Raw genomic sequence first — 25,325 nt, 5'->3', positions numbered from 1 at the left:
GTGAAATACAGCCTCTCACATAAAAATTCATGAGTTAACCGCTGGAAGAAGTTGTTAACACGTAGCAACAGAGACCGATGTCATTAAACGTACACGAAACGCTGACAGTTATTACGTTTTTATGAGGTTCAGTTGAAATCTTGAATGAGATTCAAGGTGAATGTTACGAAATTTACATCAGAATTGTGTTTTTTTTTCTGGTAGCCAAGGTCGACGTATGAGTTCAAATCTGTGAAATCTGATCTACGGGAATTCATTCTTGATCGAGGATCATTCTTCATGTCACATATACAGGGTGACAAGCGAAGATGAACCTACCTTCGATATTAGTCGAACTATGTCTCTAAGTTTTTTACATAATTATCCAGATACTGAACTGGCCATAAGCTTCTTTGCGTATCTGATAAATATTTTGAAAGAGCAACTCTTTTATCAATAAATCTGAGAACTTCATCCATTTCGACTCAATCGTTCGGTCTTGAGGAAGTTTTAACTGAACCCAACTTTTTGGGAATTTTTCGAAGGTCATATTTCGAGTAGTTTATTTGCGAGGAAAATTATCGTAGATCTAAACGTGATACATATTCTGAAAGAGCAACTATTCTAGTAAGAAATCTGAGAACTTCATCCATTTCGGCACAACTGTTCGGTCTTGAGGAAGTTTTAACTGAACCCAACTTTTTATGAATTTTTCGAAGGTCAAATTTCGAGTAGATTATCTTCCAGGAAATCTATCGAAGATCTAAACGTGATACATATTCTGAAAGAGCAACTCTTCTAGTAACAAATCAGAGAATTTCATCCATTTCGGCCTAACCGTTCGGTCTTGACGAATTCTCAAGTGAAATTCGCAAGAAACAAATTTTTTTTGTTTTTCCACTTTTCATTTTCGAGTTGACTTCGAAGAGCTCTCGGGAGTGCAATTCTCTATTTGATCATCAACTGTTTGGTTTTCTAAAATCTTCAGAACAAATTCTATGCACTCCATATCCTAAGACAGTAAAAGAACATTCTGATTTTCAGACATAGTAGAAAATAGGTCATTCTAGTGGGATCTAACCCCTTGCTCATTTTTGACCCAAAAGAGATTTGGCATTGCAGATTATAAAACCGGAAATCTCAATTGTATCAGACGAATATGACAGGAGATATCGCAGATTGAAAATTTCAATCCTTTTATAGGGGTCAAACGGGCAGAAAATATCAGAAAAGAATATTAAAGCACAGAAATTGTTTCATCAAAGGCACTGCACAGATTTTGAGCCTCTTTTCACCTGAAAATTCGCACTCGTTCCAGGAACAAGCATGCAAAAATACAAGAAGCCCTACCGTTAACTATCTCACGTCTTTACGGACTCCTGACGGCAGAAAAAATTGATTTGTCATAGGCAACTGGCGAACCGCTCACGTACTCGGGAAAAAGATAAGAAAACAACGATTTCTACACAATGGTCTCCTTCCAATTTGCCATTGTTACCGTGCATGTTACGACGGGGAAAAAAGGCATCCGATTCACGAATTTCATGTTAAGTTACCACGTGACCCGATCGTCATCTATTCAGTATGATACTCGTTACCGTGTACCGTTAATACCGTGCGATAAAAATTCGGAATACGATAAATAATTGATGAGAACGGGGAGTTTGTATGATTTTATTGATCGTCAATAGGAGCGAAGTGTTCGAGAACCGTTTGTGGCATTGGAACACGAGATAATGTACGGTAGGTAATAGAGGTACTGTTATGGTATCAATTCATCGTTTCGAAGATTTCTTCCAGAGGATACAGTGAACATTTCTTAAAGATTACTGACAGAGTTGTTGCGAAACCCATTTGAATTTCGGATACCACTTCTCTGATTTAGTTAGGCTCAACCAAGGTGAGAATATTTCTGTTGAATATATGTTTCTAGAGGGCATTTCGCTTAAAAGACGTATCATTCACCAGGATACGGATTGTAGAAAAGACTTTTCAAGAAATTTCTTCTTGTAGAAATTCATAGAAGAGATTGTTGCACCTCGGAAAGTTAATAACATAAATGCATATTTGTTCTTCAATGAAAAAAAATTTTCTGTTTGACCAATAAATAAATTTCTGACTTTCCGAGGTAACGAACTGATTGAACTGAATCATAATGAAACCCCCGTATAAATTAGTGGTTTCTGACGTAAGATATTCATTTTCTCTTTTTGAACTGACAACTATAACAGTGTAGACCTCTCCCAGTGCCAAATCGAGGTACGGTGGAAGTAATTTTTACACTGCGACAGCTGCATGAGAAGGACCGCGAACAACAATCAAGAATCTATACAGCCTACATCGATTTAAGTAAGGCCTTCGATTCGGTGAATCGGAGAGCGCTATGGAAAATCATGGGACGCCTTGGAGTACCCGAAAAATTCTTAGCAGTGTGTAAAAGCCTTCATACTAACAACACCGCTAGAATACAACATAATGGCTCTACAAACTACCATTTCTTAACCAACTCTGGAATAAAACAAGGCTGCGTGTTAGCGCCTATACTGTTCAATATTTTCGCCTTAGCTGTCTCGATAATTGCTGACATGAGTATGCCTGTAAGAGGTGTTGGAATAAAATTTGATGGAGGCCTGTTCAACTTGAAACGCCTCAGAGCAAGAACCCGTACAAAGTTTATCACGGAACTCCAATATGCAGACGACTGCGCACTTATCGCTAGCCCAGAGGATCTAAAGATAATGTTGGATACCTATAAACATATTTATGAAGCTTTAGGCCTTAGACTCAGAACCGACAGCCTGGAGAATGAAACTCTAGAACAGGTCGAGCAATTCAATTACTTGGGAAGCTCCATGACACGGAAATACACAACCGTATCAATTCGGCATCACGGTCATTCAGGAAGCTAAAGGTCAGAGTATTTCAAAATCACGACCTCAATCTGAAGACCAAGACAGCTGTTTACAAAGCAGTCGTCCTGCCAACACTTCTTCACGGAAGCGAAAGCTGGACGCCCTACAGGCAACATATTAAACAGCTTCAACAAACGCAACAACGTCATCTAAGACAGATAATGCACATCAGATGGTTCCACAAAGGTTCAAATGCAGAAGTCTTGCAGCGCGCGAGTTGTATAACAATCGAGACTCAAGTAACGAGGTCCCGACTCAGATGGAGTGGCCACATTCGGAGGATGCAAGATACAAGTCACCCCAAAATATCTCTGTATGGCGAATTCACAGAGGGAGCTCGTAAACCAGGAGTCCAGTAAAAGTTGTTAAAGGATATACTACATCAATCCCTAAAATCAGTTAATGCCAATCATAACTGGAAACAACTAGCGTTAGACAGGTCACAGTGGAGGTCTTTGGTACACAGTTATAATGGAATCTCGAGAAGAATACAGCGGCGGTCAGATCTGGTTGGTGACTATCCATGCCCGGAGTGTGGAAGGATCAGTAGGTCACGGTTGGGTCTCTTCAGTCATAGGAGGGCTCACAGTCGCAATTAGCCCTAAGAAATTATAAATCTGTTCGCACCTTCATTTATTTATTTTTTCTTATTTCTTTTTTTGTCTTTTTGTAGATTTATTCCCGGTAGCGGGATACAGCAATGAATGAATGTAGAGATCCCTCTTAAGTCGAGAGATGTGTCGTTTCTTGCATCCGACCTCCAACCACCCGTCGGCGCGGAGAGAGGAAATGATCAATTTGTTCAAAATTGAGCTCCAACGTGCTGGAAGCTCCAACGTGCTGGAAAAGTGAAACCAGCGCATCGCATGCATCGCAAGTTGGCTTTCCAGGCAAAAACCAACGTCCGACCTAATGACGCTCGGTTCTTTCGCATGGGTCGCGCTTTTATCGCATAATAACCATCTTAATTGAATTATATAATTAGTCCTCGAAACAAAACGAAAAATCGAGGACGCGAGGCGCATTGGCAAATGATTAATTTTCCGGTAGAACGGTTCCGATCTGTTCTTTATTAATGATTCAGTGAGAGACTGCGTTAGTCCTGCGTCCGCTGAATACCAAATCTCGACGGTGCGTTGTTTAATTGGAAAATTTCGCCTCCGCTGATCTCTGCTGACCGGGAAAAAAGTGGGATCCGGTGATGTTTCAATTTCCGCGAAGGTAGAACAGGTGTTCCAGGGTAAATGATGGGTTTCACGGCGATTTGCCAGCGTTTATACTTCGTGGGAAGTGGCATCCGATATTGGTTCGTGAGACGGGGTTTATCTGTTATGCTAGGTGATCAAGTACTCCTTGACTCTGTCTCAGATGTGAATAAAGTATAAGGACGAGTCAGGAACGCTCCAATTTTTTTTTTATTTACGATGTCGGCCTGCCAAGATATGTGGCTTCAAATAGTGCTGCTATAATTCAGATTTTTTGATATAACTTCCGAACTACTCAACGGATTCTGGTAATTTTTTGAATTTGAGTCAATACACATATCCTTCATGATTTGTTTCCTTCAGGACCACCAGGAACGGACGGACTCTAGCACTTAATGACCAGAAACTTTTTTGTTGTTCGAAAGGATTGGGAAGTTTCCTAAAACAACAAAATAGAATTTGAAATTATGCATGGCAACCATTTCCCATTAGTCAAAATCAACTATGTGAAAGATTCGTCTCAAAATTCAGTCAGCTGGCTTCACTACAGTCTATGATTTTATGATTTTTTCCGCGAAGTTCCAAAATTTCCGAATTTCCATGGGCCATAACTTGAAAACTAAATCTTTCAGCAAAATTCTGTTTGCATATTCGTAATCTACGCCCTCGTTTTAGTGAATAGTCCAATTTTGGTGGACATCGGGGAGATCAAAAATTTTTCAAATTTTCCATGCATATGTATGGAAAAATTGCGATTTTTTGAAAAAAATTTTTGGTCTCCGATTAAAACCAAATTCATACTTTACACTAACACGAGGGCGCAGAACACGAATATGCAAACAGTTATTTTTTTAAAAATTTATTTTTCAAGTTATAGTCGATGAAAACTTGGAAATTTTGGACCTTCGCTGAAAAAATTATAGAATCTGAACTGTTCTCGGTAGATGAATGAAGTGAGGTTTTTTCTATTAGAAAAGAACCAATCTATCACCAAAAAAATTAGCATATCTGTTCCTCCTTTTTTCTTGCTGCTACAGCTCCTCAAAGTTGACCAATTTTTTCGAAATTTTGCACTGAAAGTAATTTTCTTCCCAAAATACTGGTCCTGCAAAAAATCTAATTACATATTCGTAATCTACGACCTCGAATCAGTAAGTGAAATGACCCGGGTCGATATGGGTGAATAAATAAAAACAATTTGTTCAGAAAGCGAGGGTAAAATTGAAAGGCGAGCTGTCCAAAATGTTCGATTTTTTATGGGCCATAACTTGAAAACTAATCCTCTCAGCAAAATTCTGTTTGCATATTCGTAATCTACGCCCTCTATTTAATAAGTACTCCAATTTTGGTGGAAATCGGAGAGATCGAAAATTTTTCAAATTTTCCATGCATATGTATGGAAAAATTGCGATTTTTTGAAAAAAATTTTCGGTCTCCGATCAAAACCAAATTCATACTGTACACTGAGTCGAGGGCGTAGAACACGAATATGCAAACAGTAATTTTTTTAAAAATTTATTTTTCAAGTTATAGTCGATGGAAAATCGGAAATTTGGGACCTTCGCGGAAAAAATCATAAAATCTGAACTGTTCGCGGTGGATGAAGGAAGTTTTTTTTATTTGCAAAAAACTAGTCTATCACTTAAAAAACAGCATATCTCTTTCTCTCTTTTTCTGGCTGCTACAGCTCCTCAAATTTGACCAATTTTTTCGAAATTTTGCACTGAAACTGATTTTTTTTCCAAAATGCTGATCCTTCAACGAATCTGATTGAATATTCGTGATCTACCCCCTCGATTTAGTAAATACACCAATTTTGGTAGAAATCAACAGCATCTTGCAGTCACACATGATATTTTTGAATGTGATGCTTTTCTCCTTGGAAATAAAAATATACCCAAGAATTCATATTTATTGGAAGGAACATCCAATTTCACCCCATGAAAGGAGAGAAGAAGATCTAATTGAGACATTGAATATAACTGATCACTTGATTAATATAATACTTCTTACAAAGCTCAAATCTAACCCTCCTGATGACTCTGATAACCGACAACTCTCCCACATAACCATCTGCTTCATTTCACCTCTCCTATCGCTCCTATCACATCCATCATAATTAATCGAAATCTCGGAAAGAAGAAAAAACGTTTCCAAATGATGCGTGTCTAGAGAAAAACCGTTAACGGCACGAAATCTCCATTCAACACGTACCAAACATTCTTTTGTGACTATCAAAATTAACCCATTCCAAATATCACTTACTTTGACAGATCTCGCATTGAATAATGGATGTTATAATCAAGTTAGCTTCGGGTTACCAAAGGCCATCGCCTCTCCGGCTAGAACACCTTAATTACGTCCATAGAATCCGGTGAGGAATTAACATTTTCGAGTGGTCCATCTCGGAAGAAAAAAAAACTGTGAACTGCGTGAGTTATTTGGTCAGAGTTCGAAACCCTGCATGAAGTGGTCGTTATTGATGGTGGAGGATTTATCTAGTCAGGGCTCATTAATTCGACCGTTTCGTTGACGTTGACAGCGTTTCAAATTAGTAGAAAGTATTGTTAATGGTGCTTTTCTTTTATAGTCTGCTGGAATTTGAATGTGACGTTATTTAATCGAAAAGAACGTATGGTTTTTCCCGTGAAATTCTTCCTATGCTTCCTCTCCCAGTGCTCTTTTTTCCTCATCAGCCTTCTCATTACAATGGCCATCTAGTTCTCCCGATGCGAAACGCGAATGCAAAATTAAGACCCGCGCAACAGCCGGCCGAACAAAGAGGAAGTTGTGCAACTGAAATAATGTATTATTACGGCATTTTGTTCTACCTGAATTTTTCCAATCTCCGATAACAATGAAGATCGATGACCAAAAGGGACATAGAGCGTGATCGCGGCTCCAGGAGAAGACACATAATAAAACTTTTATTGTGGTTGGCCGGAGCGTGACATCCTGGGGCCCTTGCATGAGAATCCACATCATTATTTATGGCAGATAAACTTATTTATAAGGGACCTTTTATAATTCTTCTTGTTCTAGTAGGAATGCTCTTCAATGGTGCACCTCCTTTCTAGTCAATTACAATTAGTTAGATTGGGGGCTTTGTTCCATTATTCTCTATGCTCCAGCGATGAGCTGCTGTGATATTCTGATTGCGCATTAGTCTGACATCAAATTGGAAGGCAGGCAATTTGTATTGAATTATTTCTGTGTGCGGTAGGTTTATTACTTGGGAGAATTTCCGATAATCTAGTAATTGCCTTGTCTTATCTCGCCACTTATCGGAAATTTTCAGATGGGAGTACCCCGATATCGAAGATTCTGGAATACAGGGTGTCGAGTGTTATCACTTAACCTACATTCTCCCCGAATCTTTTTGAATTGAGGTTAAAACGAAAATCTAGCAGTTCATCATCAATCATACGAGGATGTATTGATATCTAGTTAGCCTAGACCAGTTCCTTGATTAAAAAAAATATTGCGTTACTATAGCATATAGAACAATAACTCATTAGAAGTGTCAGTGTGAACTTGAGGTCAAAAAAGTTAACCAGAGTTACGCAATAAATTTTAGAGAAAAGGAGATGCCCACGGAGATTGTGATAATCGAAAAATTGGCGTATCGAGCCATCACCAAGTACCTGTATTTAAAAGGGTTAAGAGGTAATCAGATTTACGAAGATATGCTTAATAACCTTGGTGATCAATGTCCTTCGTCTGCGTGAAAAATTAGACTGCAAGTTTCAAAAGAGGTAAATTTTCCATTGAAGATGATGACCGATCGGGAAGGCCAGTTTCTGTGTCAGTCCCCGAAAATATCGATGCAGTTCATGACATGATTGTATCAGACCGTCGAATTGGGCTAACACGGATATCTGAAGCACTGAATATTTCATACGATCGCATTCATCATATAGATCACGTCAATTTGGACATGAGAAAAATTGCTGCAAAATGGATCCCCAAATGTTTGAATGTTGATCAAAAGCGTGCAAGGATAGAAGCATCGCGTTCGATCTGTGCTAGATTTGAATAAGATGAAGATTTCTTAAACCGAATTGTTACTATAGATGAGACTGGAGTATATTTCTACGATCCAGAAACAAAGCAACAATCGATGGAATGGTGACACTCTGGTTCTCCAAGACCTAAGAAGTTTCGTGTCCAGGAATCTGCTGCAAAAGTTCTTGCTTCAGTTGTTTGGGATTGCCATGGAGTAATCATGATTGATTTTTTGGATAAGGGTAGAACAATGACCGGAGATTACTATTTAATATTACAGACCACTCTACGGGAAAAAATTTAAGAGAAAAGACGCGGAAAGCTATCCAAAGGTGTTTTGTTCTTGCAGGACAACGCCCCTGTACACAAATCGTATGTAAAAAATTCGTGATTTAGGGTTTGAATTACTAGAACACCTCCCTTATTCACCAGACTATTCACCATCCGACTATCATCTCTTTCCTCTACTGAAAAAAGTTTAAAAGGTCGTAAATTTTCTTCCAACGAGGAGGTAATAAAAAATGTGGAGGTCTGGTTTGCAGAACAAGAAGAAACATTTTTTTTGAAAGGTCTGGAGACGTTGCAGGTTCGCTGTAATAAATGTATCCAATTAAGAGAAGAATGTGTTGAGTAATAAGATATTTCGTCATTGAAATTTTGTTTGGTTCTATAGTAGACTAAGAATTTTTCAATGTCGTATGTCGATATTCAGTGTATCAATGATTTTTTGGACTTAACAATTCCTTAATTCGCCAAAATTTCCTTCGTTTGGATGATTTATTTATGTGGAACTGAAAAAGGACCAACACCGAAGCCATGTTCTACCTAATAAAAGTTCCTGATGATTTATCGAAAGTAATGGCTCAGTCTGTAGCCCCTTCGTGAGTTTTTCAATTACACACCGAGAATATAACGACTCGCGTGAGGTCCGAAAAACGTCATTTCGTTACGATTTATTCTTAATGGCGACGCCCCCTATTACAAAATCCAAACGCTTTTTCAAATCGGTAATTACTGGTAGGTCGAAATGATAGAATAACTCCGGGGTAGATATCATTCACATTTACATTCCATCGATAACGACTTCAACAGTTTGTTCGGATTATAGGGAGCCATTCTTAAAGGGAAATAACCGTCGACGCCGATGATTTCAAGAGAAAAAAGAGGAAACAACAGCTATGTTTTGAAAGAAACAGAAAAAATGGTTTTAGTATCTAGTACCCTGTGAAAGTAGCAGATAATTCGATGTAAGAATATGTCGATATAATGCTAGACATAATGAAAATTGGTCATCAAATGAGCTGTGGAATCTTGAAGGTAGATATTCTGTGTAAAAAAAAATTAACGTTGAATCCTACTCCAGGGAAAATAGAAGTATCCCACTGTTGCTGTAGATTATCAATCGATGTGTTAGCGTTTTTCGTGAAACAAGAAATGTAAAAAGAAAAACATTAGTGATCTACCAAAGAAGACTGAGTACAATAAAAAAAGAAGGCATCAGATGCGTAGTTTTTTATCCAACGCCCCTCGTACCTTGCTTGCCTCATTAAAGTCCATACTTTCCAAACCAGAAAGCACCAACCCATGAATTCAATGTTGAAATATTGATCAACTGGCATTCCGGTTCAATTTCAATTTCCTCTAGCAAATTGTTACCGTTTTGCTGCTATGAAATTAATATTGTGACATCGCATAATTCAATAAGGACTCAGTTCTTCCAATCGGAGAACAATACGAGTAGGTTCTCGATCTCGTGATCAAATATTCAACTCCCTAATAATTTTAATAATCATAAGGTATGATCAGTTGGCATATTGTTTATGTGGACAATAAATTAAAGTCACATATATAGTAGAACATTTCGAAATTTCAAATGCCATATGATCCAATTATTGTTTTTTTTTTAATTTAAAACGTTGTTGAATTTGGAGTGTGAAAATAGTCAGTTAAGACTGAAGTTTCAAGAGACTGCTGATTCTTAGCTTGACCCTTGAGTTCATTATTAACTTTCATTGATATTATTCTAGACACTTTTATTTAGGGCTCTACAATATCATATAATATTAACAATAGTACGAGAAAAATAGAAGATTATGTGTTATTCGTACTCTTTTATGGCATCATTCAGAATGATAAGGAAGCAAGTTTTTAACCTAGGAAACAATGAATTTTAGTCGTAAGCGGATCTCAGAGCACAGAACATCGGAAATCAAGCCAAAAGTTGGGCATCTCCTCCCAGACAAAGGACACGAAACCCAATCTTTTCAGAAGAGCTCAAATGAGAATAAAAAAAGCCAAAAAACTATACTTCGTTCACTTTTATTTTAGCTGTCGGTTGGCCATGGAAATTTGAAACATTTCACTCTGTATAGTACGAAAATGTGTTTAGATTCAGATGAAACATTATATAAATTCTCTTACATTGAATATGTTCTCTACCGTCTGACGTATTGTGGATTTTAGAATATCAGGGTTCAACTATTTGAATGAGCGGACATGAATTCTAAATAGTACTTCCTGAAACCCTGTCTCTTTTTTCAATCACTTTCGGCATTTTCGTAATAAAAATTGATATTAGTTGTGGCAACGGCGTTATGACATTAACGACATTTCATGAGTGCCAACCTAACTTCGTTCTAGTTACAAAAACTTGAGAAAATTATTCCATAGCCAACCGACTGCTAAAATAAATTTGAATGAAGTATATTTGGAAAAACGTTAACAGACAATCTTTTGAGAACTGTGACAGCTCTCGACGACCAGAGAATTCCTGGCCAACTTATAATCGACTGACAGCAAACGTCAGGAGAATCTGACAGTCGATGTCATATATTTTGGCTTCGGTTCGATAAAAACCGATTTTACCGAAATTTGAGCATTTTCTTGTCGCTCATAATGGTTAAGAACACAGTGGGAGAAAATAGGTCTGTATTCCAGGCCACAGAACCCACATGCAGTCCAACAAACGAGTTTCTGTCATTACCAGTATTGGATTTCATGCCGAAGTGAAAAAAAGCGCACTGGGTACATAGCATTTATCGGAAAATTATCAACCAGCGATCGGGAATGGCCCCTAATGGCCGTCTACGACCAATTCTGACGCAATTCATCACGCTGAATCTTTCAATTTCTTACCGTCAAGTTACTTTAGACCTCGTAAATAATGCCGCTGCCTCGTCTCCATATCTACTCATCGATGTATACAGATCGCTACTTTACCGGCCGGTGTTATTATGCAATATTTATTGATGCTGCGCGGGCTATATATCAAAATAATTGTATGATTGCGATGGCGAATTTTTCCCCATCCTGATAGATGCCAGGGGCTGTGTCCCGTGATTATAGAGTGCCTACTGTGAGAAAAAACGCGACTGACGTCTGATTGACGTTTCCCGACGGGAAGGCGATCGGTGGGGACTCACGAGGGTCAATTGTAACCAATGAGTTTCAAATATGAGGCTTTATGACTTCGATATCAAAGACTACCGCACCATAGAAGATGGCGATGATCCTCCGGCAAGTACGTGCCTGGATGCTACGTTTTTTAAAACTTTTTTTTGCATACATGACACTTGATTGTTATAATGGCAAACAAAAATCCAGAGCATTACAAAATGCCTCATTTTTAAGGTTATATCAAAGCGTTGGTATTCGGCCCAGTACCACTGAGATCATTTCCGATGTAGATTACCCTTGCTCTTGTATAATTTTCGCATCTAGTTGTGTGCTCGACTTGACGCTTCCTCGCAGTCGACAGCCATGAGCATCGGTCGCGACGTCTGCAGACACAGAAAGCTACCATTGACGTGTGCCAATTATACACATTTATGGTCGTGTCGGAAACGCCACAACGTACTAGATCACTGGGAAAAAATGGCAGAGTTCTATCGGTTTGTACAGGTCGTTCTTCTTGTCTCTTCATTGAAGATAATTGACATTAATTTATATTAATTACTTCGCGATTCTTAGATTGGTTGGTTTATGTCTGGAGATAGGTGAATTTTCAATTGGCTCCCGGTTGACGCAGGAAGTTATTGATGCTGGTTAGAGCAGATTTCACTCTTTCTGAGAATCGTTTTCATCTCAGTATGCTGCAATATGATCGATTTAAAGTAACTTATAAAAGAAAACGAATGTCTCCTTTTACAACACTCAATCTTCACACTTTGGAAACCTGTTTTTCATCAAATTTTTCCCCAATTTCTCACGATGACAAATCGCCCAAACTCAGACAGTTCTTGGGCTTTTCTGCTGGTGAATCTTCTCTAGATTCTCATATATTCCATGGATAAACATGATACTATTCAATAATAATGATCTAAAAATAACTCGAAGCGATATGTAGAGATATTTGCATCACAATCGAATACTTGGTCAAGGTTTGAATAGTTAACAAAGTACCTACAAAGTGGATGTAAGGTTATGAAAGTGCTAATAGTATTTGTTGAACTTACTGCGAAGGTGCTATTTTAACAACAGCATTCTTCAAATAACCAGCACGCTTCAATTCTGAATACGACCAGTTTGGTCAGAAACAATGGCGTAACTTTATTAGAGGCGGAATCTCTATCGAAACAAACGGGTGATTTCTTGTCGAAAAAGTGCGACTCTTTCATATTAGTTTTTTTCGAGCTGCAAACACTAAAATTTATTTGCAAGAAATTGTATCCTCACACTTAAAAATTCAACAAGACCAAACGGTCGGTTGACGAAATTTCGGGATTTTTTACTTAAAGAGTTGCTCTTTCAAAATATGTATAACATTCGGGACAACGATGACTTTCCTAGGAGATACGCGTGTTAAAAGTTTACCTTCGAAAAATTTCCATAAAGATGGGGTCAGTTAAAACTTCCTCAAGACCGAACGGTTGCGCCGAGATGGATAAAATTCTCAGATTTATTACAAGAGGAGTTGCTCTTTCAGAATATGTACCACAATCAGATCTAAGATGATTTTCCTGGAAAATACGCTACTCGAAAGTTGACCCTCGAAAAATTCCCAAAAAGTTGGGTTCAGTTGAAACTTCCTCAAAACCGAACGGTTGCAGTGTGGTCGATAGAGATTTATTACTACAAGAGTAGCTGCTCTTTCAGAATATCTATCACGTTTATCCCTACGATGATTTTTATGGAAGATACGCGCGTGTGGAAAGTTGCCCTGCCAAAAATTCCGAGACAGCTCAAGCTTAAAAATTCGTCAAAACCAAACGATTGCACTGAGGTCGATGAAATCTCGAACCATTTTACTTGAAGAGTTGCTTTTTTATAATGTGTATCTGGATTCATATTCAATTGTTGAGAAATTAATTTCTGGGTTCAATTCAAACAAATAAGTTCGCAATTTTAAGTCTGTCGATTTTGGTCCAGAGTTTTTAAAAATTTCCTGGAATTTCAGGTTTTTTTTCATGAATTTTTGTCGTTTCCGAAATGAGTACACTGTTGCTCTTTCGATTTAAAGTTTCGATAACTCTCAGAAATACTTGGAATCTTTTCTCCATATTATCTAGTTTTCCTTGGGGAAGACCGTCTTGCTGCTCTGGGTAGAGATGAGGTAGATCCACTCACCTGCTCCTTCTTGTGTGACAGCTCTAAAAAAGACAGACCAGCATCCGAAACCTTTCGTCTTCCGCGTTTTTTCGAGGCTAATGCATCTGTCCGTACGTCTGTCACGCACAATGGTGTTCGTACGTTAATGACGTCGTTACGGATCGCGACGGGGTGCGTACGAGCAGAAGAATCGATAAATAAAATTAATGAGAACCTTGTGAAGGACGTCTGCTCGATTTTTACGGGCTTAACGTAGCAAGTCTCATTCCCGGCAGACTGCTCGGACTTGACGCAAGGTCTATATTTGGGTCAGCCTTCATGGAAAGCCTTGTGCCGCGAAAGATTTCATTTGTACAAGGTGCAGTGTGTCTCTGATTTGTACACCGATTAAACGGACGATTTCTCTTCCTCATGATGCTCGGTTTCGACACAAATACTAGGATATATTGAAAAATTCTTAGCCTACTAGAGAACCAAACAAAATTTCAATGTCAAAATATTTTATTATTCAACATATTCTCCTCTTAATTCGATACATTTATTACAGCGAACTTGCATCGTTCCTAGACCTTTCAGAAAAAATGTATCTTCGTGCTCTGCAAACCAGACCTCCACAGTTTTTATTACCTCGTCGTTGGAAGAAAATTTACGACCTTTTAAACTTTTTTTCAGTTGGGAAAAGAGATGATAGACGGATGGAGTCAAATCTGGTGAATTATGGGGTGTTCTAGTAATTCAAACCTTAAATCAGGAATTTTTTGCATGGTAACATGAGATTTGTATGCAGGGACGTTGTCCTGCAAAACAAAACACCTCTGAATAACTTTCCCCGTCTTTTCTCTTTATTTTTTTCCCGTACAGTGGTCAGTAATGTTGAATAGTAATCTTCGGTTATTTTTCTACCCTTATCCAAAAAATCAATCATGTTTACTCCATGGCAATCCAAAAAAAATTGAGCAAAAACTTTTGTAGCAGATTTTTGGACACTAAACTGCATCGATATTTACGACACAGAAACTGACAGAAAATTTACCTCTTTTGAAGCTTGCAGTCCAATTTTTCATGGTCGCATGCAAAGGACATTGATCACCAAGGGTACTAAGCATATCTCCGTAAGTCTGCTTACCCGTCAACCATAAACGGCATATCTATACGCTATACGGCATCATAAAAACAAAACATAAGCGTATGGCATCAAATCAGGTCATTTGGTGGTTTCTTTTTTGGTGGTGAAGTGATTTGAAATGCAGACGTCATTTTTCTTTGTTATAGTAAAAAAGAGCTAAAACACTCATAAAGTGTACAAAAAACACACGAAATACTAGATTTATAAGAGACTTCAACGTCCGACCAAGAAAGAAACTCCAATTCCTCAGCGAAATAACAATTAAAACCTTCCTGTTTCTTCATGCGCAAAACCATTCGAAAGATACATCAGATGCCTAAGAATAAAACAATACATCATTCTCGGAAATATAATTGCTCCGTTTACATATTTAATGTATAGTGAACTACCTTTAGTTCAGTTATTCTCATGGCTACTGAAGAAAGTGAAAGGAAGTCAATAAAGCTCGAACAAAAACAAAACTCATTTGTGGTAACAAACTTAATACTAGGATACTTTTTGCTAGGTCCATCAAAGAATTGTTTTCCTGAATTCCCATCTCAACGGTGCTGAAGCATCTTACAGTGTTGCTCATGAGGAGGAATTGAATCATTGGGTATGAATTTAATTCTGCAATTTTCTCGATTTTTTTCGGTATCGTCATAACAAATAATTAACCCATTTCCGTATTGCTCAACTCTTCGTCTCTAGGAAAAAACCCAGTTCAACGCCGGACTCGTGTTTCATTCGATCTGATACATTCACATGGCTCGTTTTCATCGTCTTTATATAGCTCACTGTCAATTCTCATTCACCTCAGACTTCAATAAACATATGTTCGTCCGTTGCAACAATTTAATTGCAAGGTCGCCTAGTTTCAAGAGCGGCGGTTTCAAGCAGTGAGTGATAATGATTCGACTTATAAAAATGATAGGTTGATTTGTTTGCTCGTGTTTAAGAGTCCCCAATGAGTGCCGACTCCCTGGCGTGGTCGGAATCATGAACCTCCGCCATGGGGCACGAAAAAAATTATGAATTTTTCGCAGTATGAATTTAGAGAAGTAAGAGTTACGAAGAGTTGGCAATTTTTGAATGAAATTTAGATTTTTTACGTTGAGTGTCATTCGAAGACCTCTAAAAATTGTCAAAAAGATGGGGTAAATTTTATCACTTCATTGTTGCACTCTTCAAAAACTCTGTCTCTACATCTAGTAAAACCGTTCAGCAATTTCGATATTGATGGATGTCGAGCATCAATACCCAAACAATAACCCATCCAATACCAAAATAAAATTGCTCAATCCACTGATCGATTCTACGTCTCTTGTGCAATTTCAATTGTTGTCCGACATTGATCCCAGATCTGAATCGCTTGCAATTAGATCTGGGAGATATTGGACGGGTAGCCACTCAAATTAATCACCTGTTTCATCACTAAAGAGACCGGGCGTATTACACAAAGTTGATTGAATGTTGCCATTTCATTAACCGGGCGTTTTTTAACGGACACGAAATTTACGACTACGAAATACGATACAGCGTTAGATCGATCAACGTTGCCTGGGTATATACGTAAAACTTATTAGCAATTACCATGAGTTGGGGAAGCTGATGATGCTAATTGTGTCCGATGATGGGAAGGAGGAATTTCCGAGAAATTTAAGAAAATTGTCATCTTATAATTACTGGCAATCAACTTGTGTGTGTGTGTGTGTACTTGATAGGTTCAGATGTTATCTACGGTTCTTCATGAATGTCTGTAATTTCTGAGTTGGATGATATTCGCAGCAGATTGAGGAATGAGTTCCTGTATCCAAACGATCTCACCCTTTCGTGAATCTCATTATACGGGACAAAATATTTAATTATTTTCAATATAGGAACATGTTACTTTCCGTGAAATGTTGAATCTGAATGAGATTAACGTTTTGATCTGTTGATGTCTGGAGTGGAAAGACTGCTAAATTCTGCCCGATTTTCGATTTTTACTAATTGTATCCTGAGAAACTTGAATTTACCTACTTTAACTACCAACACATTTTCTATTTTTACTTAGTTTGGTTGTAAAAAACTTTTAGTCCTACAATGATAGTCTATTGCTGTTACTCATTGAGTATCAGCTTTTCATAGATTGTTCTCACAATTTCAGTTTTTCATTAATTCTTTTTTTACAGGTCAGTTTCTCAACACACAGGACAACATTATTCGTGAGTACTAATTCATGCGCAACTAACATTCATTGCTTTTTTCACTTCAAAAATCGATCTTGCTATGTATATAAATATTCATATGCAATATACACTGCTCAGAAACTATAGTGAATATTCGAGGTATCGCTTTTTTTTGCACTTGCATCAATCTATGGGAAATTTTTTGTCGCATGTTCGAATGTTGGCCAATTTGCAATTACTTGATCTGTAGAGACATTTCGACAGAAATGTATACATGTTGTTACTGAAGATTCAACAAAAACTAGGGTAATTCGTGATTAGAGCATCAGAGATCTCAATTGGATAGATGAAAATTTAGGTGAAGAGAGTTAGGCCTCTGAAAATGCTCGCAATAGATTCAACACGTTCGAAAATTTATATTTCCAAGCCAAACTTTCAAATATCCGGCACTGTTTAGGACAAAAACAAAATTTTTTGATTTTTCATTTTCGAGTTCACATTGAAAGGCTCTCTGGAGAGCAATCCACTATCGAATCATCAACTGTTTCGTTTTGTAGAATCTACAAAAGAACTTTTATGCACTGCATATCCTAGGATAGAAATAGATATGCGGTAAAATATCCATTACTTCAGCGGCATCTTCGGTGAGCATCCTGTATTGAAGTAAGCATTAAAGTCAATCTTGAACTATGTATTCGTTTCAACTCTTCAGTAGGTACAATCTAGCCATTTCAAATATCATACGTCAAAATGTCTTGGAAAAATAAGTTACAGCGAAAAGAATTTTTCCCCACTGGATGTTTCGAAGCATAAATATAACAATAATTACGACAAACCTCAAGATCCATCTCTGTCCGCGGCACAGCCCTATGCGATCCCCGCTAACGACCTCTACAGTAGAAAAGAATGAACCGAGAAGAATGTTGCTACCGGACTGTAATAAGTGAAAATTTTAATACGGCCTGAAGACCTCACAGACACCGTCTCGGACCGCCGCTGAGTATGTGGATCGACATACGGGGGCAGGATGATAAGTGTTCGTGTTTACGAATGCGAAAGCCCATACTCGAAGATATTTTTGGACACATAGAATAGGGAAAAGCTCCATTGGTACATCGAGTATATTTATTAATCAGTTTTGAACTGAGAGAACATAGTTTTGCATCAGTTTATAGTCAGTTTATAGTCTTAATATAAATATAAATAGGACAATGAGATTCACATGGATCATGTACTCCAGTTTCCTTAGTAGATTGTAGATTTTAAGGGAAAGCTGTGTTGCATTGCAATCTTCAGGGTTATTGTGCTACACAAGAAAGCTGTTGTCTCTTCGTAGTCTATAGATGGCTCTTCAGTTCCATGCTTCTGGTGAGCTTCAATATCTGAGATGGCAGAGGAACTTACTTCCTCGCTCCTGCAAGTTTCTCGTGATGAAAACCCAACCACCAAATTATTTGGAACATGCAAATTCTACCTGGAGTACTGAGAACATCCTTTGCAACTCCTCTTTGGCAGACAGTGATAGAAATAACTCGTTTGTTGCCCACAAATTGACACTTTAAATCTGTAAAAAAACGGTGGTATTCGTGAAAAGAACTTTATGGACTTTGTTCATTCACACCACTCGAAAATCTGCGTTTGTTGTTCCTCTGCTTAAAGTCCACATTTCAACCGGCCGACTGGGAATATTTATGCGCATCCCACGTACAACAATCTGTGGTATGAGAGTTAAAAATATACCTGACAATCGCGCGAACCTGACGCATATTTTCTCGCTCTTTGTCGTTTCTCGTTGGGCAGATTCATCATCGCCCTTCTTTCCACTTACATCTTTGTTGCTACTTTTAATGATGGATGTTAAGCGATACGGAATGAAGATATGAAGTTGGACTTGGAAAATGAGGGGTATTAATCACTTTCATTGCCGTGAATATCTGGGGATTCGTATCGGGAGTTACGATTCGTATTTGTTTCCAATAGGAAATATTCCTTCTGTTCTGATCTAATCCTTCCCAGATTTCTCCGAGTTGGATTCCTAAGTCATTAAGAGTAGCTGGATGATTTTCTGAACTTCTCAGCCTTCTATTGAGGTTGTCCCAAACCTGCTCAATCGGGTTGAGATCTGGACTTCTTGCTGGCCATTCCATTCGAGAGACTTCAACCTCTTTAAGGTACTCCTGAACGATGCGCGCACGATGGGGTCTCGCCTTTTCGTCCATAAAAATGAAATTTTTACCAATGTATGGGGCAAATGGCACTACATGCTCTTCAAGAATGTTTCTTATATACTTATCAGCATTCATAGCTCCATTATCAACGACCACTAGGTCTGTGCGAGCAGTCAAAGATATTCCACCCCATACCATAATCGATCCTCCCCCGAAACCAATAGTATTCAGGAAATTGCACTGAGCATATCTTCCATGTGGACGTCTGTATACAAGGGAACGTCGATCACAATGGTAGAGGCAGAATCTAGACTCATCTGTGAAGAGAACTCTTTCCCAATCGGCCTCTTTCCAATGGATATGCTCTTTCGCAAAATCCAAACGCGCCCTTCGATGGGCTAGGGTAAGAGCTGGGCCTCTTGCCGCGACACGAGGCCTTATATCATATTCTCTGAGGCGATTTCTTATTGTCTGAGTGCTAATTTGCACCTCATGAGTTTTCTCAAGCTGAATTTGAAGGAGGCGAGCGGTTGCAAACCGTTGTCTCAACGAAGAAACTCTCAAGTAACGTTCTTAAATGGCAGTTATTACCCGTGGTCTACCCTGTCCTGGTCTTCGGACATTCATACCTGTCTCCCTGAATCGCTGCAACATTCTGGACACACTTGTATGGGAAACTCCAAACCTTTCTGCAATTCTTGTGTATGTCCACCCTTCTTCTCACAAAACTACCGCTTGGGCACATTCCTCTTGGATCAAATTGCGTGTTTCGCGTTGCATAGCGATCGAGTGTAGAAAATCAAACGAAAGAAAAACTATTGATTACTAGAATTGATCGAGAACAACTGATTTTAGAATGGAGCCAATACATTCAAAATCTGATAATATCGTCTTTTTTTATTCCTGCTGGGAAAAAACATCTGTATTGAAGAAAACCGTTGAAAGTGGATAACATATGCATGCATAATTCTGATAAAAATAATTATTATTGAGAACACCTTCAGTTGTAGAATAAATTTGAGATTTCCATAATGTGCGTTAATTTTTTTGCGCAGTGTATTTAAAACCCCATATTTGAAGAATGATTTTGAATAGTTTCCGCGGTGGATTTGAAAAAATCATGAATAAAACTCATAATTATTCAGTTTAAACTTGCATATGCAGTGAAAACCCAAATTGGGGAGAATTCCCCATTCAGAACGTATCTTATCGAATATACCTATTGGCAAATTAGGTTGAAAAAATTGTTCAGGGTTCGGGTGTTTTTTCTGCTCAAACCTCTCAGGAAATAGCCCACCCTGCCCCTTTCGGATCAAATATCCACTCATTTCTCGGCGTTTCCACTCGTGTCTTCTCCACGTCACCCCAGAGGGAAGAGGCAATCATTACGGCAATGATTAATGAATTCCAATCGGACCGTGGGCCGTCTCCTATCAGGAGCGCGGCAGGTCCAACGGCCAAGGAAACGTACCCACGACTCTGCTTCCTTCTTCGTGAAAAACGTGGGTGTGGGCGAGGCTGCTCTCAGCAAATTTAGACATCTGGGGTAATAATAATATCTTGCAATATCTTTGCGGGGCTAGGCGCAAGCCGTATCGTGGAATGGAGGCATTCTGGAGGAGCAAATTGAACGTTCGTTGATGGACGCAGGAAGAAGTTTTTATGGTCATGACTCGTGGAAGAAAATTTCTGAAGTGTTTGATCGTGCAAACAATATGGCATTCTTTAACTGGACAGTTCAGCGGAAGATTGGACGAATAGGTTCGTTCAAAACAGTGAAAACTGCAACAGATTGAGAATTCTGACTCCCAATTTAGTTTTCTGAATTCTCTCAGAACTATCGGTTTTCATTTGATACATTTCAGTTTACCAGCATCATCTCCTTAGCTTTCTAAGTTGTCAACTCTAGTATATCACTCAATCAGTCGGATTAACTGAGAAAAACTGATTTTCTTTTGAAAATTCTACTTTATTCATCAGCATACTCTACTTCAAGAAATATATACATTCATAACAACACTCCGCTGATGTTTTGAAGCCCTTTGTGTAAAGCGATTCGTCTTTGCCTTCGAAATAGACCTAAGTTTCCGCAATTACTTCTTTATTTGAGCCAAACTTCTCTTACTGGAGCATCTTTTTTGTGTCTGCAGTAATCCAGCCGTCACTAGGGAGAGGACAGTGATTGACGGAGTAATTCAACTTAATTCATCTGATTTTGATGGTGAACTGTCTCGTTAAAAAGTGGACAATAGTCTCATTTCACCAATTTATTGAAAGTATTTAGGAAATACTTCTATCAAAGACCACCGGCTCATGTTTCACAACCCGGAAAATTTTTGTTGATATGTTTTAAAAAAAAATAATTTCGACTCTCAATGAAAACAGCTTATACTTTAAGGCTTTTGAAATCTTCTATAGAAAAATAGGAAAAAGTTATATGAATCCAAAGAACTGATTGCAAAAGATTTCAAATTTGGAAGCAAAATTCCCTCATTGTCCAAAATATTCACGAGACTACGAAACCACTGCGATCCTAATTTTACAACTCTCGCAACGGTATATTGAACCCATCGAAATAAACCCAGTACTTCCTCAATCTTCCAGTCCCTACTGCTTTCCACTTGATAGTTTGCCGTTATATTGAAATCCATAAATCCATTTATAGACAATTATCAAGAAAAATTGTTTGTCTCACCCGACATTTTTTTCTCCTTGCAATAAATCACGAACGGTTTAATGACTGGTCGCAGTTAGTAGTTGGTACTTAGCTATTCTGCTACCTCGCATAATTGCCTATCAATGCCTTGTCGCAGAACCGCTTGATTGAATTAGAATGCACGAAAAAATTGACGGCAATGGAAATGGAACGAAAATAAATCCGACGTATAATTTCTATTGACGTCCGACCTTGTCCTGAGGTGAAATATAATGCGAATGAAATGTCGAAGTTGATAATTAAAAAATTATCCAGTGTGTTACTGGAATCCATTAGGTTTTTTGCCATCGGCATAGTGGTACTTCATATACACTACGTTTAACGGATAATCCGCGTTGAAAAAGTTCAGATCTACGAGATATGGAGTTTGTGTTGGTTTTAGAGCTGTGACAGAGAACCTTGACTCATTTTTCTCTCATAGTATGAAAGTTTCCGATGGTGAGTGTTCCACGAAATAACTGTCAATTTGCACCTGTTATAAAGTCATTGAAATTTGCAAAGGTGTGTCCAAAGTCTTGTGACCTCATCATCTTTTCATCTACTCCTACTTTTACTGAAACGAAGAGAAGATTCGAATTAATTCAAAGATAGAAGCAATAATTATTCAAAATTGGAAAAACAGCACGTATTCCTCTTAGAGATGCGAGCGCGGCTAGTGGCCAAAACATGAATCAACTAAGCGATCTTCTCTACTCTCAAGACAATACGTCTGTGGTCCGTCTCTGCCATCTTGAACATTACCGCGCTAGATGCGCCTTTGTACCTCGTCGCACCAGACCGTTCCCAGAAGTGATTAAAAGCATTATTCAATGGATTTTAATTATAGCAAAATGAAATTATGGCTGACGAGATGACACTGCAGCGGCTGGCCATCCGGCCGATGCCGAGGCATGTTAATTTCGCATAGAAAAGATGGGAGTCACTATTAGTTTCTTTTATCGGTGGTCTCCGACGTCCTGGCGATAATCTAACCGAGAAATATTTCTATGCTCGATATAATGAGCTCTAATGGCGTCTAATTGGTTCGATATCATCTCTGTTACGGGGGTCGATGCTTCTGCCTCTGTGTGTGTAGGTATCCCACAGGTCCTCAGATCAGAGCGAAAATTGGCTTTTATGCTCAACGGGCGTTTTTTCGGTCAAAGGGATGCGCCGATAACCAGAAGAAATAGAACTTTGGAATGGAAAAAACAAAATGCATCATAGAAAAAGGTTATAACCTCGGTTTTCGAGTTTTATTTTCGGAGTGGATTCGCAGCCATCTAGGAAGCAGGTCTATACATGTCTTAGTTGAAAATTTTTTATCTACTGAGTACGAGGTGAACCTAGGAGTACCACAGGGTTCAGTCCTCGGGCCCCTCCTATTTCTGCTATTTATAAATGATATTCGAGTTAATCTGCGTGTGATTTTCACAAATTTGGCAACGTCTCAAGGTCTTTTATGAACTTTGTAAGTAATATTTATATTATTATTATTTGAACCGGGGTCGTTGTGGTTCAGTTACTCTTCCGGGAACTGCGACTATTCAGATCTTTCGTTCTCTACCTTACTCTCATTCAAAGAGACCCAAGGAGATCGTCAATGGTGTAGATAAAACCGACAAGATCTTTAGAAGCCTTGTCCGTTACATCAGGAGTATCCAAGACCAGTTTCCTTTCATGAATGGTTCTAAGGCCAACCAGCTCTGGACACTTGCATACACAGAACGTACAAATCTCATCTGCTGACTTGCCCATACGGTACAAATGATATTTGTACCTACAGTGATCCCTCAGCAGTCCCACCATCACCCGAAGCTCAGCTAGTGACAGCTTCAGCAGCTTTCTGGTGTAGGTCGGTGAAATCATCACGAATTTCTTTGACTGAGTAAGCCCAGGAGTGTTTCTCCAGAGGATTTTTCTGTTGTTCAACTCCCATTGTTGGACTTATATTGGTATGTTTCAAGACCAAAGAAAGGCTCAGGTCCAGCAGGAGTTAACCTTGATGTTTTTTTTTGCAAGCTCATCGACTTTTTGATTCATAGTAGAGTCACTTTATTGCCTCTGGCCAGTTGCTTGATTGTATTAGGGCACTTCCATGAGCAGAGATTCCTAGCAGTGTGATTACTGTGATTCCAGGGACCTCAGCGTGGCCTGGCACTACGTGGTTATATAGATATGCGCCACTTTGAGGTTCATTTTGAGACTCTTCTGAGCGCATACGTTTACAGACAGTGTCTCGGTCTGTAAAATAGAGGGTCCACTTCCCAGGGCTTTAGAGATCCTCAGTTTAGGTCTATTTACTCCAACCTGGTGCCTCTCTCTGAAACTTTATAATAACTTCATAATGCATTCTTACGAAGAGGAGGATTGAAAGTTGCAACAAAGAATTCCCGAAATGTTATCTAACGGATCCTCAAACTCGACTTTATACTCTTGGTAAACGTCCGTAGCGATATGGATTCTTCTGACGCTTAATTTCCACCTCCGTCCATCTCAAACCCACCAGGTACTGCGAAAAATGAGCTCCATAAATTCCGCGACCTCCTATGAATAACAAATTTGTCTCAAACAATGAGAAGGAGCTCACTGTTAACCGACAGGCAGATGGAAATCATGGGCAGCCTTGACAACCCACGCCGAACGGTTGAAACATTGGATGTTTATGACGGCAGGCCCAAACGTCAAATCGCATTCGTCACACTCGTGGATTGTTACAAAATCAGTACATCACGTTGATTTACTTATTCCCTGAGGGAATTGTTGCATAATATGTAGCTCAGATGGTGAATGGATACGCTTCGATACGGAAAAATGCTTAAGCTTGAAGCTATCGGCTCTAAAAGTTATGCATTTGTTAAGTTCTCTTCTCAAATTGATCGGCAGACGAGGAGCTGCACTCTTAGGGATATAATAGATGGAGAAGAAAGACTCTATCGTAAGATGCGCTGTTGAAGAAGTGAAATAGTAAAATTCTATGTACCGATGATGAAAACGATAAACTCCTGGAATTCTGGAGGAGATCCGTGTGTTTTCCTGTATAATATCATGCTAATCTTTCACCCCATTCTCACATTTCAGCTCATTGTAACTCCCATCGATGTAAATCTTGAACGAAACTTTATGTCTCAATTTTTTTTTTTTGATATGGGTGTTACAGATGTATTTGAAGTAGAGCTGGCATGCCTGATGTGTCCCGATCCGACTCACAGCGATCCGACGCTTCTCAAATACGACCTAGGGTCTCCTTCAACAGGGATGTACACGTGAAGAGAATTGGTAGGAGCAAAAACCCGATTTTACATCCCTGTTTGAAACGTCTAACTTAATCGTAACAACTTATTCCACCCATCCCTGTCGAACACTAATACGAACTAATGATGTATGCATTTTAGAACGAATCTAATAGATATTTAAAAAAATTACTGCCAACCTCAAGTAGTTCACTTTACCAAACAATGAGGTAAGAGATAGTGCATGTAGAACAGAACAGCTTGAAAAAGTCTGATGGATTTGAATCCTCAGATATTGTAGGCTA

At 38.7% G+C, this 25,325-nt stretch overlaps 1 protein-coding gene across 2 annotated transcripts in view; it reads left to right on the top strand.

Moving 5' to 3' along the window:
* The window catches only part of LOC123306388 (calponin homology domain-containing protein DDB_G0272472), a 147,887-nt gene that overhangs the window by 60,795 nt on the left and 61,767 nt on the right, over positions 1–25,325 (top strand). Inside the window, exon 2 of one of the 2 annotated variants that reach the window (XM_044888366.1) lies at positions 24,948–25,066. The exons of the other annotated variant lie outside the window; for it this stretch is intronic. Coding sequence (XP_044744301.1) covers positions 24,970–25,066 — 97 coding nt within the window. The 5' untranslated portion in view covers positions 24,948–24,969. The remainder of the gene's footprint in view (positions 1–24,947; positions 25,067–25,325) is intronic. 2 annotated transcript variants of the gene reach the window in all.

This window comes from Coccinella septempunctata, chromosome 2 (assembly GCF_907165205.1).
Source record: "Coccinella septempunctata chromosome 2, icCocSept1.1, whole genome shotgun sequence".
In the NCBI taxonomy this organism is placed as follows: domain Eukaryota; kingdom Metazoa; phylum Arthropoda; class Insecta; order Coleoptera; family Coccinellidae; genus Coccinella; species Coccinella septempunctata.
Note: the sequence above shows the minus strand (reverse complement) of the source record. Positions and strands in the feature narration are given on the sequence as shown.